A 15,718-nucleotide genomic window follows, 5' to 3' on the forward strand; every position below is an offset into this window, starting at 1 on the left:
TATCTTATTAATGATCTCTTAAGTACATTTGCAGGACTTTTCTCAGCTTGAAAGATGTAATTGATTATTATTAAGTATATGTATTCTATAGATGTAAATATATTTATACACGGCTTTCCACAAAAAGCACACTTTTTCTGGCAAACGTTTTGGTCGGCAGTATTAACGGTCACACTGGCGCAAACAACACAAACAGCAGCCACGGTCACACGGAACCGAAGTGGAAAAAATTTTTAGACAAAAAGGTGCACACAATGCAAACTAATTAAAGGCCGTGCACATTAAATGCCCAAATCCGCGATCCTACGCACTGTATATTGCTGCCGGAAAGTGCAAACGCGCGTTTATCGGGGAATTTCGCGAAAATTGATGGGTTTTTTGTGGCAGCGGCGAGTAGTCTCCTCCGAATAACAGCGGCCGAACAGCGAGCGTTTTGCAAAGCAGCGAGTGCCTGGCCAATGTGGTGCAGCCCCCCGCCACCCGCCGCCCGCGCACCCCCTACCCTGCTAACGCGCAAAATATACGCGACTAGTTGTAGTTGTGGGCAGCAGAGCAGCAGGAAAAGCAGCAGCAGCCGATCAGCTCGGCCTTTGTGAGCGGATTAGTGGCGAAGAAGCCAGCGAAAAGCCAATTAACAGTGCCCCGGGAAGCTGTGCCGGTGTCCAGTAGCGGATCCCATCCAGCCTTCGACAATTCCGGCTGTGATGCAGCAGCAGCTGCTGCCAGCTAACGAGATTCTGGACGCCTTTTGCACCCACCACACGTAACTAGAGCACTCACACCGACGCAAACACACACACACACTCACACACATTCGAAGACGGGCCAACTGGCGAACGGGCACACTAGTAGGTGGCCATTGATGCAGTGCAGCCGCTTGCAGGGATTCGGGATCGGTAGGTGAAAAGGACTGGGACAAGCGTGGAGATGATTTGCAAACAGGACGTTCTGCAGTGGTTTGAGAAACTTGAGAGCTACAATCGGATCGAAACGATGTACGCCTTGCTCACCGCCTGCCTGCCATTCGAGCTGCGATTTTTGGGCACGCTCCTCGAGGAGCAGGGCCGTTGCGACTCGGAGACGCTGCGCGGCATGGAGCTGCGGGCGAATAACCCGCATGAGCTGGCCGCCGACATGGTCAACTGCCAGAAGGGCGATCCCACCGACCGGAAGATCCGGCGCAAGATGGCCCTGTATCTGGCTCTGATCCGTGCCTGCAATCGGAACTGCGTCAGTGAGATCTATCGAACGCTGGAATGCTGGGGAGAGTGCGATTTCAGTTGTATTAATGATCAGGACACGCTGTTGGAGCTGCTGCTGGTCTACACGATGGCAGCCATCCACCCGGTGTTCTCCATGGAGGAGCAAAAGAAGATTTTTGGCATTCTGGCCAAGATTAAGGAGAACAAGTTGGTGGTAGAGCGATTCGCGCCTCAAATGCAAAGACAGACGCAGACGCCAGTGCTCCAACATCCTCACCCGCCGTCCCCCCATGACCTGGTCATTCAGCAACAGCCACACGTGATCCACCAAATTCCAGGACCGCAGCAGGCGCCCCCGCACCCGCAACATCCTCAAATGGTGCAGGTATTGCAGACGCCGCAGGGCAATATCCCCATGATCTTTCCCCAGCACTTTCAAAAGGTAAGTCTTCAAATAGAAACCCACGTAAAGTTGATTAACTTAATCTGTTCATCCACAGCTTCTGCCCAGCTCTGATGGAACGCACCAGATCAGTGTCGATGGCATGCCGCACCTGATGCAGCCTAACATCACCATTCCAGCGGACACTAGTGCCATCATCAGCCACCAGAACACGGGATGGACGATGCGCCACTACGTGCCACAACCGCCCCACCAACAGCCTGCTCTGCAGCAACAGCAGCCGCAGAGTCTGGACCATCAAGTGCCACCTGCCAGCTCTCCGATGCTGAGTCAGCAATCCTCGCCGTCGAGTAGTCGCACCACTAGTCCTCAGCGGGACCGCTCCCTTATTAACGTTCCACTGCAGGCGCAGCAGCAACCCCACCAGCAGCAGCAGCAGCAGATGAGGGGCATGTCCCAGCGACTAGCGGATCAGAAGAACACGCGGCGTCCCTCGGCGGAGACTACCCCGCCGCCAACCACCATTGGCGGCGAGCAGCAGCACGATGTAATTATTGAACAACTATCATTTGTTTATTTATTTGAAGCAAACTCAAGATTGAAATCAAAAGCAAATGAACTAATATTTGCATTTGCACCCATTGTTTAAGTCGGCAATATTTAGTAGTCTCCAAATCATATCACAAAATACGACAATACTTATACGACAAATGACTTATCTTTACAGAGTATCAACGAAGGCGGAAGCAGTAATTCCAGCGGAACCAGTCTGCACAGACTCATTCGCAACGGTTTTCCGCGTCTAGGACATAATCATCGAGTCAAGGCGAATACATTCATACCACAGCACCAGCAACAGCAGCAGCACTTTCAGAACCCCAACTATAACATGAACGTTATGATGCAGAGTATGAATATAAACGACGATGGCAGTGGATCGATGATGAACTCCATGAACTCCACCAAAAGTGCAGCTACCACTGGTAGTGAATCGGGCAGCTCGAATGGATCCTGTGGTGACCTGTCGCCATCTGAGACGCCAACACCCACGCAGCTCTCACTGCCACTACACAATTCGGTGGATGCGGGAATGGGCATGATCACAACAGTACTGCCCACCGGTCTGGGAAACTATCAGGCGAAGCCACACCACTTCAGCTACAAGCAGCAGCAGCAGCAAATGAACCTGCAGCAGCGGCTAAACGGACGCAATGGGATGGATAAGACCTATCAGCAGGTTTACACAACGGGAACGCCTAGCATCGTTAGCGATGCACAGACCATCAGCAGCGCCAGCCTGCAGCAGCAACAGCCCCAGACCCTTCTCATCAGCCAGTCTCCGGTGAGCACACCCACGACAACGGTGCTCCTGCAGCCGCAACAACCGCCGCCCACAACCTACAACACAAGCTATCCATATCACCAGCGAGGACCCCCGCCGCCACAGCAGACGATATTCCAAGCGCATAGTGCGCCGCCTCCGCAGACGGTGCGTGGTGGCTTCCGTTATCCAATGGGTCCGCCACACAACGGTGAGCTTATCTACCCGACCTTCCACACCAGCCTGGCCTTCCTGCCAATGACAGCGGGAGGCACTCCTACCGCGGTAACGCCTGCCCAGCTCCAGAACACAGCGGCCGTGGTCAGTACGAACGCGGTGAGCGTGCAGACGGTGCCTACGCCGCAGCAGCAAGTCCCCAGCACGACACCGTACAGCGCCCTCACTGTCTGTCCCATCACGGGAGCGGGTGGTGGCGGAACCGCGCCAAAAGTGATCTCCTGCTACAACTGTGGATCGCAGACGCACAGCGGGCGGGAATGCCAGGAGGCGTCGATGGAGGATGTGACGCGAAGCGCTAGCTACAAACTGGACTACTCCGAGACGAGCATGGACTCAAGTGCCACGGGCGATCACCACAAGGACGTGGGCGGTGTGCAGATCAACTCGACGGCGACTGCGGGGACGGTGACCAGTACGGGGAAATAATACGGAGGGACCGTATATTAACGTACATATATGGAAATATTATTACTGCTATATTAATGATTATGCATAATCCTTACCTACTTATACGAATTACCATTTATTATGATTGTGTAGTGCGGAAATCAAATTTCTCGCCTTTGCCACGTCTCTTAGTTCCGTAAGCCTCTCAATTCGCGTTAATTCAATTCGAGGATGGGCAGGCGGCTGCGGTTGCGGCTAAGTCTTGACAACCCTTATCCGTAAATAAGAATGATTTAGGTGCGCCCTGCCATGCCCTGCCCTGCCCTTCCACGCCCCTCCCACACACATAGTCGATAACGAATTTTAGTCATATGCCACTCTTAATATTTCTAACGTTAAGTTGAATGTACAACAGCAATAAGTAATAATCCTAATCCGCGTTCTGCGCTCCGCGTTCCGTAAACTCACTCAACGGGCAGATATGTTACAAATGCCACGATCGAATTAAGCTAAAGAACCATTACGTAAGCCATTACGAGACCACGACGGCGGTCGTAACCATACCGTACCGTACCGTAACGTAACGAAACGGAACGAATCGAAACGAGGGGAGGGGATTGGAGTTGCCCAGGAAAACAGAACACACGTAGCATACGGAATAACTAGCAAATATATTTAAATTGATTATGTGTATAAACAAACGAGCGTAGCAGCACAGTGTGCATAGTTAACCGACTTCTGATTCCAACCGAGCCCTCTGATCTACTAACACCCTGTACTCTAGTTACTCCGCCATCTATTTATTTGCTGCTCCTTTGTTTAAACATGTATTTTTAGCAATGTTTTTTTGTACTTTATATAAATACCAACATACTTATATACACACATATATATATTACATATATATATATATATTATTTTAATGCAAACAATCGTATATGATACACTCTTATGTGGATAGGGCGTACGTTACTGCTAAGCACTCTGTCTAATGATTATTTTATGTACTCACAACTTGAACCCCGATGGGCAACTGTATATGAACTGGCCAAGTTAGAGAAATAACCGTTAAGGTCACGCCAAAACCGCCCACGGTTGACCACAAAATACAATTGCCTGCCCTTAGTTTCTTATGTATAGACGTTGTTAAAATTTTGTAAAGTCAGCAGACGAACTGCAAGATAATGAAAATAGAAGCAAATGATTTACATGAAATACACACTCTTCTGAGTTTGCTGCTAATGCGTAGGCATGACAAACAATTATTATATTTCATTGAAATAATAAAAACAAATTGTTTCTAAAATTCGAGTAACAAACACAAAGCTACAAGTCGAACTGTTTTACTCCTCTCCTGCACTTTGCCTTTTTAGGTTTCCCTTCGATCTTCGACAGCACCTCTTTCCAACAGGTGGCCATTTAAGAGATTCGCTCGTGCTCTTTGATCGGATTGCTGAAACTCACCCTCTTTTGAATGGCCAAGTCCTCTCTGGGCTTTAAAAAATTGCTGTACAGTGGTTGCTGAATAACGCGAACGGAATATTTAATTATAAAAATTTAAACAATCCCGCCTTCTGATTACAAATGAATGAATATATCCATTAGTCAGGGGGTAATAAATAAAAACTAGAATTGAGACTTTGATTATACAGTTTTTTTAGTTCCCTTTGATATCTCATATATGTATTACTATACTTTTAAAACTTACGAGCTTTAATGTGGTTCACTGAAAGTGTACCACTGTACTTCCACGTCTTGAGTGCAACTCGGATTTGGGCAATACGACAAGAAACCGAAAGACCGAGGATCCCTCAAGCGTGTCCGTCTTTCTGTAACGGCCCAGAGTCATCATAGCCGTAGTTATCGTGTTCGTCTTCAGTTGAGCGGTCGCATTTATCGGGTGCGGATCATAGAGTAAAATGTAGGAGTATTACCAAATCCACACAGTTGCCTATTGCCAAATCTCGGCAAGTCCCCTTGGAAGAACTAATAAGTGCAGGCAAATGGTGATATGAATTAGTAAGCTAGTGAAATAAGAAGGTTTTAAAAATAATAGTGCAGTGGATTACCCCACGAAAACAAATGAAATCCGCTGCGATCGCCACTCGATGGGTGTTCGTTGATGCATAGCGAAGTTGGAGTCTTTGCCAAGAGCTGGAAGTGAAATAAAAGAAACCCCCGAGAGGGCCGAAAACAATGCTCAAAGCCACGAGGAAGCCAGCGGATCCGTACAAATCGAAGCTGAAAGTTAGTGCCAGCCACAGTGGACCGCATCCACTGCCCGCCGAGGTGACGGCGGCGGAGGAGGAGCAGGCGGCCACTTTTGGCCAGACATCCCCCCAGAAGCTCAGCCTGAAGGGCAGCCAACTGGGCGGCAGCATCTTGATTGGCAACTACAATGTGAGTTGACTCCACTCCGGCTGTCGGTAACCGACATCCGGCTTCCGGTACTCCATATCCGGCTGGCAGGCCTGAACATCTTCCCCAATCGCCGTTTTCTCTTTTCGTCCGCAGTACTTGACCCAGCTGGAGGTATGCGAAAACGAAATGGAGGTCTTGGATCTCAGTTCGCTCGCTCAACTGGAGACGCTGAAGTGCAGCCGGAACAAGCTGATGGAACTGATCATAAATGCCACCAATTTGCAGACACTTGTCGCCGACCATAATTGTAAGGGGTTCTCTTAGAATGTATTCCTTAAATTAATTGCGTCTACGTCTTTATAATCTGTTGCTCAACGTTACATTTTAAACTTATATAATTCCTAAGAAGTAGCTTTTATTCGGACGGACGGACGGAAATTGATTAGAACTTTATAGGGTTGGATCGACGAAATCTGCTATATGAGTAATGGGTAGAATTTATAACAGGCTTCTATTACTTTTCCCATCTGAATTCTAGACCTGCACAACATATCCACAACGAACACGCATCCAGTTCCGCTGAAGCTGCAGCGCATTGACGTCTCTCACAATAACTTCAGTGAGCTGCCCAACTGGGTCGGAGCGTGTGCCTCCTTGACCGCCTTGGATGCTTCACACAATCGGCTTAGCAACGTGGCAGGACTGTTACGCAACTACAGGATAACTGAGCTGGTGTCCTTAGACCTGGCATACAACGATCTAAAGCAGCTGGACCAATTTCCGGAGGGCTTTTCCAGCATCCGGAGTCTTCAGTTGCAAAGCAATGAGCTACCGAATCTTCCGGACAACTTTTTTGCCGTGACCCACGCTCGCCTGGAAACGCTGAATGTCTCCTGCAACAAACTGTCCACCCTGCCACGCTACGAGCAGAATAACCATGCTGCGCTGGTGAATCTATCGCTGGCGGGGAATCACCTGAATGATAGCATCTTTGAGCCCTTGCACAATGCCGCCAAGTTGAGAGTACTCCATCTGGCCTACAATCGCATCGGGGTCCTGCCCGCCGCCTGTGTTCGCAACTGGCCGGAACTGGAGATCCTAGTTTTGTCTGGTAACATGCTGCAACAACTGCCCGAGGAGGTGGCCACTCTAGGTCAGCTTAGGGTGCTACGCTGCTGCAACAATCTGCTCCTCTGCACCCCGCAACTGGCAAAGTTAGCCATGCTGAAGGTCCTTGATCTCTCGCATAATCATCTGGATCGCGTCAATCTGCTGGCATTGGTTCCATCAAGGAATCTGAAGTACCTGGATCTATCGGGGAACTTGCAGTTGCAGGTAAGATATGAGCACCTAAACCCAACTTATGGTTTCAAATGGCACAGCTGTTATTGATCAACTAATATCAATATCCTTCAGGTGGACGAGCAGCAGTTCAAGGTTTGTCAGACCCAGAGCCAGCGCCATTGGAGCCTAATCGACGTCTCCGGAAACAATAGAGCTGCTTTGCCGACAACCAAGATCCGACAGGTGAGTGCCCAACGGAATCAGAATAAGTCCACTGGGCCTTGGACGATGGGATTTGCGGAAACCCCGGGCTCTGGTGATTGCCGGAAGCTTTCAGTTTACCAACTAAGGGCTGCAAACTACGGGGGATCAGATGAGGCTCTGTTCGGGATGTTCGAGGCATTGGAGGGTCGCGGTCGGGCCGCCCAGGAGATGGCTCATATGGTGCCCGATCTGATGAAGCAGGAGCAGATGGTCAAGGACTCGGCGGTCAGGGATTACATGAAGTTTACCCTGCTGGCGGCGCAGCAGCAATGTGGCAGTGTGCGGAGTGCCGCATTGTTCCATCTTACCAGGACACGCGCTCCTTCCAAAGTAAGACCGCTGAAGAGCAAACGATACGTCCTACGCATGGCAAGCACTGGAGGCCTGGACGCCTATCTGATACGACGCACCTCCCAGTTGCGTCTTACCAAAGCGGAAGGCATTCAAAAGGATCAGAGTCATTCCATGCCAGATCCACATGTGTTAGAGGCAAGTTTTTACCACACCAAATATTTAGTCCAATCAAATTGAAAGCGGTTCCTTGTTGCAGCTCATTCTCAGCAACGACGACGAGTACTTGGTGGTGGGCAATGCTCAGCTCTGGTCAGTGATGGATATTGATCGTGCAGCCCGAGAGATCCGAAAGGAGGAGAACTCCCTGCTTGCGGCCAAGCGACTGGTGGACATTGCTCAAAGCTTTGCTGCGGCGGAGAGTCTCAGTGTAATTGTGGTTCGCTTTCGCCACCTAGGTACGGATGTGGACCACCTGATACGAGAGCTTAAGCAAAGTGTACGCAAGAAGCCCCAGCCGATTTCCTTACCTTTGTCCAGTGGATCAGTTTGCAAGCGTACGTGCTGCGACCGGAGCAACGCCTGTCGCCACCGAGCCATTGAACAGGAGCCGCTGGCAGGACGATCCTCTCCAAGTGGGCAGAGTGATCGGGACCTGCTGGCCAAGGATAAGGACGATGAGTTCGTACTGGCCCATGCCCGTGTCCTGCAGGAGGAGCAACAGCTTGAGATGCTGGACGAAACAGAGTCGGTATCAGAATCAGTGCTTTCTGAGGAGCAGTTCAAGTGCTGGGAGTACATGCTGGAGCAGAACACCCAGCTGCTGTTCGATAAGGAGCTAAACACCATCTCTAAGTCTTTCACTAAACAACGTACCGTACCCAATGCCATCATGGCAGCTACAGTTCTTCCAGAACGGAATGACTTTACCTCGAATTTAATGCGGACTGTCACCAACAAGTTCATCTCGACCAGCACTCCTCAATTACCCCAACCCATAACGACTTCTGTGCCTCTGGGTTCATATCATCAGGTGAAGCAATCGCCCCCAGGACACTTTGGCAGTGCCCTCTCCTTCCAGCAGGCCCATAGCTACGGCTATAATATATTTGATGCCAAGCCACGGCCCAAGTTTCACGGAGGCACAGTCAAGCGGTCCACAGGTCCAAATTCAGCCTATTTTGGATCCCTTCAGCGCCTGATGCCCTACAATTTCGAATACGACTTTGCCGTTACCCAGGAGCGGGAGAGAAACATCCTGGACGAAGAGGAACACGACGATGATGACTTCAACGAGCACGAGAGTAGAATGCGAAAGTACTGGGGAGTGGCCACGACAGAACTTTAGCTTAGTCTTTCATCGGGGTATTTACAATAAGTTTAAATGTAAGAAAATATTCGTTAGATAATTCCATTATTAGTTTGTCTTAAGACTCTCTAAACTATGAAAATAAAAAAATATATTCGTTACTAAAATCACCGTATTACAAACCTTACCGAAACCCGTTATTACCGTGCAATGTATCGGTATGTATTAAGCGATTGCTGATCTATCGATTTCCCTCACGTGGTAGCCACCGATATGCATTAGCGGCTTTGTACCACGTTTGGCAATTGTTTATTTTTGTTTACCTTTAAATATTTTATAACCATGCACCTGCCGCAGCAGAGACCGCACCACGACATCGCTGCGCTGTTCGCGGAAGCACAATCGGATTTCGTGCGGGTCAGCGCTCCAAGTAAATTAATAAAATACGATTAGCCAGTATTCTATTGCTAAATCTGCATAATTATTTCTCAGTGGTGCGCTATAGTAAGCTTGAATTTCGGCGTCTAGTACGTCTGAATGGAGTACAACTAGCGTTTACACCCATGATGATCTCGGATTCCATTAACAACAGCGAAAAGGCCCGCCAGAACGAGTTCTCCACGGGTGCAGATGACCAGCCGCTGATCGCTCAGTTTGCGGCCAAGGATCCTACGGAATTCGTCACATCCGCCCAGCTCATCTACCCATATGTCGATGGCATCGATCTAAACTGCGGATGTCCACAAAGCTGGGCAATGGCGAAGGGCTACGGTTGCGGAATGCTGCGCCAGCCGGAGCTAGTGCATCAAGTGGTTCAGGAAGTAAGGCGCACACTGCCTGGGGATTTCAGTGTCTCGGTGAAGATGCGTCTGCTGGGAGGTGAGGAGTCCTTGCAGCGCACTATCGACTTAGCCCGCCAGTTGGAGCACGCGGGCGTCACCTTTCTAACACTTCACGGTCGGACGCCAGCCCAAAAACACTCAAAGGACACACTAGACATCCCAGCTATGTCCCAGGTGCGCCAGTCCCTTCAGATCCCCCTGATAGTCAACGGCAATGTGGAGAGCTACAGGGATGCTTGCGATATGCATGAACAGACGGGTGCAGCTGGTGTAATGGCTGCTCGAGGCTTGCTTGCTAATCCGGCTCTCTTCAATAGCAGCTATCCAGAGGGCAAAACAACGCCATTGTCCTGTGTACAACAGTGGTTGGATATAGCCTCTGCTGCCAGGGATAACCTGCTGTTTCAGTGCTTTCACCACCACCTCACCTTCATGTATAGCGCTCACATGAAACGAGATCTTCGAGTGCAATTCAACAGTTTGGGTTCCAAAGAACAGGTCGTCGACTTCCTGAAGAAGCACTACAATCTGGAATACAGTGAGGACGACACACCGTCGGCTGACTACACGGATTGCACGTACACCCACTTCACACCGCCCAAGCACGCCCGGCACATTGCTGCCGAGTCGGATGAGCAGGCCTGGAGTTCGAAAAGCGACGGAAAGTTCTTTACGGAATTCAGAGCACATCAGTTGACCGGAACTGGCGGAGAAGATTTGGAACTGGGAGGACTCTTTGGTGACGAGGAGTAAATTGTTTTATTAATATATCACTAGTTTGGTGAGGCATAGATTTTGTACATAACAAATAGATTGATATCTAATATATTTAAACACTTTATAGTGAAGAAACAATGGGCAGCCAAGTTTTTGTATATTTTATTTCCCACAAAATATAAGCCAATACTTAGGTACATCAATTATTTCAAAGATAAAATGATTTTCATTTAAAAAAAACCCCTTCATGTTAATAATGGGAAAATGGTACTAATGTTATCGATATGTTGACTAACCTATGTCACCCCTGGCGAGCTAGTGCATCCGATAACTTCTATGCTTTATCGATATAAAGATATACAGATTGTATACTTCCTCCCCAAAAGAAAACATCCCGGAAAAATGCGACGCCGCGAACTGCAGACCATCCAGCTGAAGCTGTCCGATCTCAAGGAGTACGAGCAGGCTAAGATGGAGCGCCTGAGGACCCGCCAACAATTGCTAACTCCCCGGACGCCCACACCCCCTTCCGACAGCGAGGTCCTCCCGGCTACCTCAAGCAGCGTTCCAGCTGTTCTCCTGGCCAGCGGCAAGAACCTGGACGATGACGCCGACAAGTCGGAGCCCACAACCAAGCCTAGCACATCCTCCACCTAGGGTCTATCCTTGAGCAAGCAAGGTAAGTTTTCACATACAAATGTATATTATCGTTTACATGGGATAATCGTCCGCCTGGCTGTTGTTGTTGTTCTGAAAACGAACTGTCTCAAAACCGTCGACCAGGATTTCGCGATCCTCAGTTTGTTGTCGGTCCCGCAGCCACTGCTCCCGCACGGGCACATATCGCCGGAGTCCCGGCAACTTCCTCCAACATCGCCGCTTGTAAAGAACCCAAACCAGCGATACACTGCACCCAAACAGGAAGCAGATAAGGAATATGCTAATGCCACGGCCATGTGACGCTGTCGCTGGCATGTCTGTGATTTCTGGCGAAAGTTCCTTGGCCTCCCTGCTGTGAAACGCCTGTAGACGGTCCTCGTCGCTGCACAGGCTGATTGGCATGTAGGGCGTCATCACATCCCCGGCCAGGGAATGAACCCGCACAGCGCACTTGGTGAAAGTTATGTTTATCTGCTTCACGTACATGTAGCCGGCACTCTGGTGATCCATCCGCGTTACACACCCGACGTGTGTCTGCGAGAAGTTGTTGCGAAAGTGAATTACGTAGTTGGTCACCAGGCCATTGGGCTTCTCAGGCTCGTGGAAGCGCATAATGTACTTGTCCAATTCCGGAATATGGCAGGCATACAGTTGGGTGAGAAGATCGGCACCCATTGTATAGTTCGTTCGTCCGTAGAGCGTTGTGTGGCTGCTGCATCCCAGTTGATTGCAGGCTTGCAGCTGAAGCGCATACAGGCGATAGCGGTGCAGCGCCTTAAGCTCGTACTCCGTGGTGTTTCCCGGCAGCCGAAGCTGTGGAAGCGAGGCCTCTGTAAGTGCCAGTCGTCGGCACTGCTTGCGATCATCAAGGGTGCAGCGATATTGTTCCCTCATGTCCGCAATGAATCGAGAATCCTCCAACTGCTCGGCCTTCTGGGCACAGCAGTCGTCGTAGTCCTCGTACGCCATCCACCTGGGGCCGTCCATGTCCTGCCACACGTACGACGGCTGGTGGCAGTAGTTCCTCTGCTCTATATACGCCTGATCATCGCTCAATTCGAAGACTGTAAGAAGAAAGCTAACATGGTCGTGACTGGCCATTCGAACCGTCAGCGAGCTATCCGTCTTCTTGACCAGCTCTAGCAACGGAGGCTTCGGAATGTCCAGCTCCGTCTGCACGTAGGTCAATTCGCTGCGTGCCTCATACGCCTCATGTGACTCATCATTGCCGAAAGTACGCAGCAGGACGGCATACCGTGTGTCCGGTTGAAGATCATCCAAGTCGAAAAGATAGTGTGTGCCATTTTCGATCAGATCGTCAGGGAAGAGGAGGCGCCGTTTCCAGTTGATTCGTGTACATATGGGCGCTTCCAGTTCACTTTCTTCGTGGTATAGTTTCCCCGGCAATAAAGGTCGGTGGATCACCTCAATCTTCTGGCTTGTTTGTGACTTGAGCCAGCTTAGCTTCACAGACCGATGGGTTCGTTTCTAAATATAAGTAAAACAGAGATCGTCAGTATATATCTTAAGAAAAGCTAGGGCTATTTACCTGCACATTTAGCTTCAATTTCGAGGGGCTGCACTGCACCTCCTGGTCGTTGGTCTGCAGGGAGTCCAGGGCTCTATCATGGGTCACAGCGTTTTGAAACTCCCGCATCCTCCGGTTGCACAGTTTGTTGTTGCGATGCATGAACATGCCGCCCTCCATGAACTCCAGTTGCCGCGAGGGTGTCCACAACTCGGACAGCTCCTTGTTGTCATAAAGTATGAAGGAGTAGTGGCGATTCTCTAGGGGATCACCATGAACGCGCTCCAAATTCCTCAAGAATTGCAAGCTTTTTAGCTGGGAGGAACTGCGGCAAGAAATAAATATGTTTAAATGACAGTGAAACACCTAAAATATTAAAACCCACCGATAGACTTTTACATGCCCCCGAACCTCGCGCATACTAGTGAAGCTCTGGTACAACTGCGTCTCGTTCACCTTGTTGCGGATTGTGATGACCAGGCTGCCATTGAAGATCTGACAGCCACGCAAATTCTCGGCATCAGCCAGATTGTATACGGTAAACGCTTTTCCTGGCCACTCCGGCGTGCAGAAGCTGATACAAGCCTCATCGGGGCTACAGAGCACGCACTCCGAAAGGTTGTTCGTCTTGTAGCCGCTGGGACAGAAAGCCACACACTGTGTTCCGGAAATAACATAGCCGTGCTTTAGCACACACTCGGCCTTCGTATAGCAGCGCTGATAGTTCTCCATGACGTACCTGTAAGACAGTATGTTTATATAGAGCCGGATGCGGCAGAAAGTGTCCACTCACTTGTTCTTCGGACAGCTCTTCACGCAGACACCATCATCACTGAGTCCGCGGCAGACGCTGCAGTCAGCTGGGGATGATGAGTTGTTCTTGCAGCCACCCAAGCACTCCTCGTGGCATGCGTTTATGTTGCTGCGATTAGGGATTAGCATTTATCATTCGAGGAGAGTAAAAAAAGTTAGTCTAGATTAATTTCAAGTAATACTTACCCCTTCGGATTGGCGACATTTTCGTTGACGGATCGTTGGCAGTAGTGATTCGACCAGCAGTGCGAGGAACTGCATCCAGAGCAAACCGGTGTGCTGCAGTTTTTATTGACCATTATGATGTTGTTCTCGCCTCTAGTGAGCGTCAGCAGATCCCAATTAACCCGGGCGATGCTGCAGAGCTTGGGGCAGTTGCCGATGTAGACTTGTCCACGTTGAATGGCCACCAATTTGGGAAAGGCCAGCTGGGAGTTCAGGAGTTATCAAAAAGGAGATTATTTTATTCAAAAAAAAAAACATGCAAATGGTTCAAAGATCTAAGAAATTAGATATTTCTTCTTATAACACAAGCTTTTTAGGGATCAATCTTTTCCATTATCAATGGAATGTGCTTAGGATCTCTCACCTGTTCCAGCTCGTGCATGTTGGTCACGCCGAGCGCGTAGTTGAGGAACAGCCGACGACCTCGAATGACGGTCAGGTGCGGGAACATCTCGGTGATGTTGACCAGGCCGCGCACGTCGGTGAAGATCATGAACTCGGTGATCTCGGTGAGCAGCGGGTATGAGTACTTCGAGAAGTTGCAGCGCTGTTCGATGGTGATCAGCGTGATCATGACGTATCCGGTGACCACGGTGCAGTTGTCCAGCAGATGCATGTTCTTGCACTCGTTTCGGATGTCGATGCTGGTGCACTCTTGCTCCGTTTTGGATTCGGCGCAGGGGCCATATAGCGCCAGCAACATGAGGCCGACGGCCAGCAGCATGTTGCCGCAGTGCATGTTGCCAAGCTGGGACTTGAAAAGAGTTTTGAACTTTATTTTTCGCTTATCCTCTTTAGCTTCTTCTGCCGGCAGCGATGTCGCCCCCACATATTGCGCCGTTTCTACCGAACCTATGTTTTTTCGATCCGATCAGCTTACAGTTAGTTGTACATATGTAGCATGCCCAATTAGCGCCCTTACACTCCAGCGTCCATCTGATTAGGCCCGATATTTATGACTTGGGCGCTTTTTTTGAGCTCTCGCAATCGCTGGCGAAATATCGCGCACGGAGGGCTCGCTTTTTGTTGTTAAATCTACGCTAATTATTTTGGTTTACTGTCTAGATCGGAAGCGTAAACAAACACGTTACCACACAGGCGCATTACGCACGTCAAAAACAATTCCTTCGATCGTATTTGTTTATTGTTTGTTTTTTAATTGGATTAGTTTGGGCTCGTGCAGAGCGATCTTCGGCTCTTATATTCACTCGCGGGGGTTGCCATACACTCAAATCATCTTTTCCTAATTGAGAACTATAAAAATGCACTATATGGTATGTGGGCAGAACAACTCATTTCAAAAAAACAGGTCTGCATGTCTCAAATTTTCAAATATGCTTTAGTAGCTCGGCATGAAGATCTTGAGCTTGAAAAACAAGGGAGTTATAAACATTGTTGAAATATAAATTTGTAAAATCACTGATAATTTTGGATCGTATTTTTTTATTCACTTTTTATTCACATGTGCATAAATTAACTCTTTATAATTATATTTGTTTAATAGTTTAAATACATATTCTTTTTAAATGTATATATTTATATTTTATACTTCCAGGGATTTGAACACTTTGATCGTCACTACCTCAATGGATGAAGCACATAGTTTTTAAGAAATCGTATTTTGTAATTAACACCGTTAAAATAACTTGAGCGTTTCGCGCACTGCAAGCGAAATTCGAATTTATCGTGGTAGTTCACTAATATATTTAGCTATATAGTAAGGCACCTCAATTAGTTGGTGCCAAACAGCCAGACTGTTAAATATAAGAATTCAAAAAAAAAAAAAAAAAATTCAGCGTTTCATTCTTGTGCAACTTTAGCTGGACACACACACAGGGTAGGCAATTAAAATATTTTCGACGCTGTTCGAA

General features: G+C 48.8%; 5 protein-coding genes across 5 annotated transcripts; 4 read left to right on the forward strand and 1 right to left on the reverse strand.

The window, feature by feature from the left end:
• The first annotated feature begins 178 nt into the window (after window positions 1–178).
• On the forward strand, window positions 179–4,878 carry LOC117135227 (ataxin-2 homolog). Its single transcript, XM_033295346.1, has 3 exons — window positions 179–1,644; window positions 1,703–2,152; window positions 2,333–4,878. Exons 1-3 carry the CDS (start codon window positions 928–930, stop codon window positions 3,590–3,592), a joined length of 2,427 nt encoding a protein of 808 aa, XP_033151237.1. The 5' UTR covers window positions 179–927; the 3' UTR covers window positions 3,593–4,878.
• Window positions 4,879–5,432: 554 nt separating this feature from the next.
• On the forward strand, window positions 5,433–9,169 carry LOC117150587 (protein phosphatase PHLPP-like protein). Its single transcript, XM_033317542.1, has 5 exons — window positions 5,433–5,953; window positions 6,068–6,221; window positions 6,453–7,249; window positions 7,331–7,951; window positions 8,013–9,169. The coding sequence occupies exons 1-5, from the start codon at window positions 5,750–5,752 to the stop codon at window positions 9,099–9,101; spliced, it is 2,865 nt and encodes a 954-aa protein (XP_033173433.1). The 5' UTR covers window positions 5,433–5,749; the 3' UTR covers window positions 9,102–9,169.
• Window positions 9,170–9,330: 161 nt separating this feature from the next.
• On the forward strand, window positions 9,331–10,770 carry LOC117137494 (tRNA-dihydrouridine(20a/20b) synthase [NAD(P)+]-like). The gene is made up of 2 exons (XM_033298976.1): window positions 9,331–9,492; window positions 9,555–10,770. Exons 1-2 carry the CDS (start codon window positions 9,405–9,407, stop codon window positions 10,655–10,657), a joined length of 1,191 nt encoding a protein of 396 aa, XP_033154867.1. The 5' UTR covers window positions 9,331–9,404; the 3' UTR covers window positions 10,658–10,770.
• A 167-nt stretch (window positions 10,771–10,937) lies between these two features.
• LOC117137513 lies at window positions 10,938–15,638 on the forward strand. Its single transcript, XM_033299000.1, has 2 exons — window positions 10,938–11,300; window positions 15,403–15,638. The coding sequence occupies exon 1, from the start codon at window positions 10,958–10,960 to the stop codon at window positions 11,276–11,278; it is 321 nt and encodes a 106-aa protein (XP_033154891.1). The 5' UTR covers window positions 10,938–10,957; the 3' UTR covers window positions 11,279–11,300; window positions 15,403–15,638.
• LOC117137483 (insulin receptor) lies at window positions 11,302–15,326 on the reverse strand. Its single transcript, XM_033298966.1, has 6 exons — window positions 14,212–15,326; window positions 13,809–14,050; window positions 13,603–13,731; window positions 13,195–13,548; window positions 12,831–13,134; window positions 11,302–12,769 (listed from the first exon to the last, which is right to left on the reverse strand). Exons 1-6 carry the CDS (start codon window positions 14,584–14,586, stop codon window positions 11,333–11,335), a joined length of 2,841 nt encoding a protein of 946 aa, XP_033154857.1. The 5' UTR covers window positions 14,587–15,326; the 3' UTR covers window positions 11,302–11,332.
• Window positions 15,639–15,718: the final 80 nt, after the last annotated feature.

Source organism: Drosophila mauritiana, chromosome 2L (genome assembly GCF_004382145.1).
Source record: "Drosophila mauritiana strain mau12 chromosome 2L, ASM438214v1, whole genome shotgun sequence".
Classification (NCBI taxonomy): Eukaryota; Metazoa; Arthropoda; class Insecta; order Diptera; family Drosophilidae; genus Drosophila; species Drosophila mauritiana.

Coding starts and splice junctions, on each gene's coding strand:
- LOC117135227 (XM_033295346.1), top strand. CDS start 928: ATGATTTGCAAACAGGACGTTCTGCAGTGGTTTGAGAAACTTGAGAGC. Junction 1,645..1,702: donor TTCCCCAGCACTTTCAAAAG/GTAAGTCTTCAA, acceptor GTTCATCCACAG/CTTCTGCCCAGCTCTGATGG. Junction 2,153..2,332: donor GCGGCGAGCAGCAGCACGAT/GTAATTATTGAA, acceptor TTATCTTTACAG/AGTATCAACGAAGGCGGAAG.
- LOC117150587 (XM_033317542.1), top strand. CDS start 5,750: ATGCTCAAAGCCACGAGGAAGCCAGCGGATCCGTACAAATCGAAGCTG. Junction 7,250..7,330: donor CGGGGAACTTGCAGTTGCAG/GTAAGATATGAG, acceptor AATATCCTTCAG/GTGGACGAGCAGCAGTTCAA. Junction 7,952..8,012: donor CAGATCCACATGTGTTAGAG/GCAAGTTTTTAC, acceptor TCCTTGTTGCAG/CTCATTCTCAGCAACGACGA.
- LOC117137494 (XM_033298976.1), top strand. CDS start 9,405: ATGCACCTGCCGCAGCAGAGACCGCACCACGACATCGCTGCGCTGTTC. Junction 9,493..9,554: donor CGTGCGGGTCAGCGCTCCAA/GTAAATTAATAA, acceptor ATTATTTCTCAG/TGGTGCGCTATAGTAAGCTT.
- LOC117137513 (XM_033299000.1), top strand. CDS start 10,958: ATGCTTTATCGATATAAAGATATACAGATTGTATACTTCCTCCCCAAA.
- LOC117137483 (XM_033298966.1), bottom strand. CDS start 14,586: ATGCACTGCGGCAACATGCTGCTGGCCGTCGGCCTCATGTTGCTGGCG. Junction 14,051..14,211: donor ACATGCACGAGCTGGAACAG/GTGAGAGATCCT, acceptor CTGAACTCCCAG/CTGGCCTTTCCCAAATTGGT. Junction 13,732..13,808: donor AATGTCGCCAATCCGAAGGG/GTAAGTATTACT, acceptor CCCTAATCGCAG/CAACATAAACGCATGCCACG.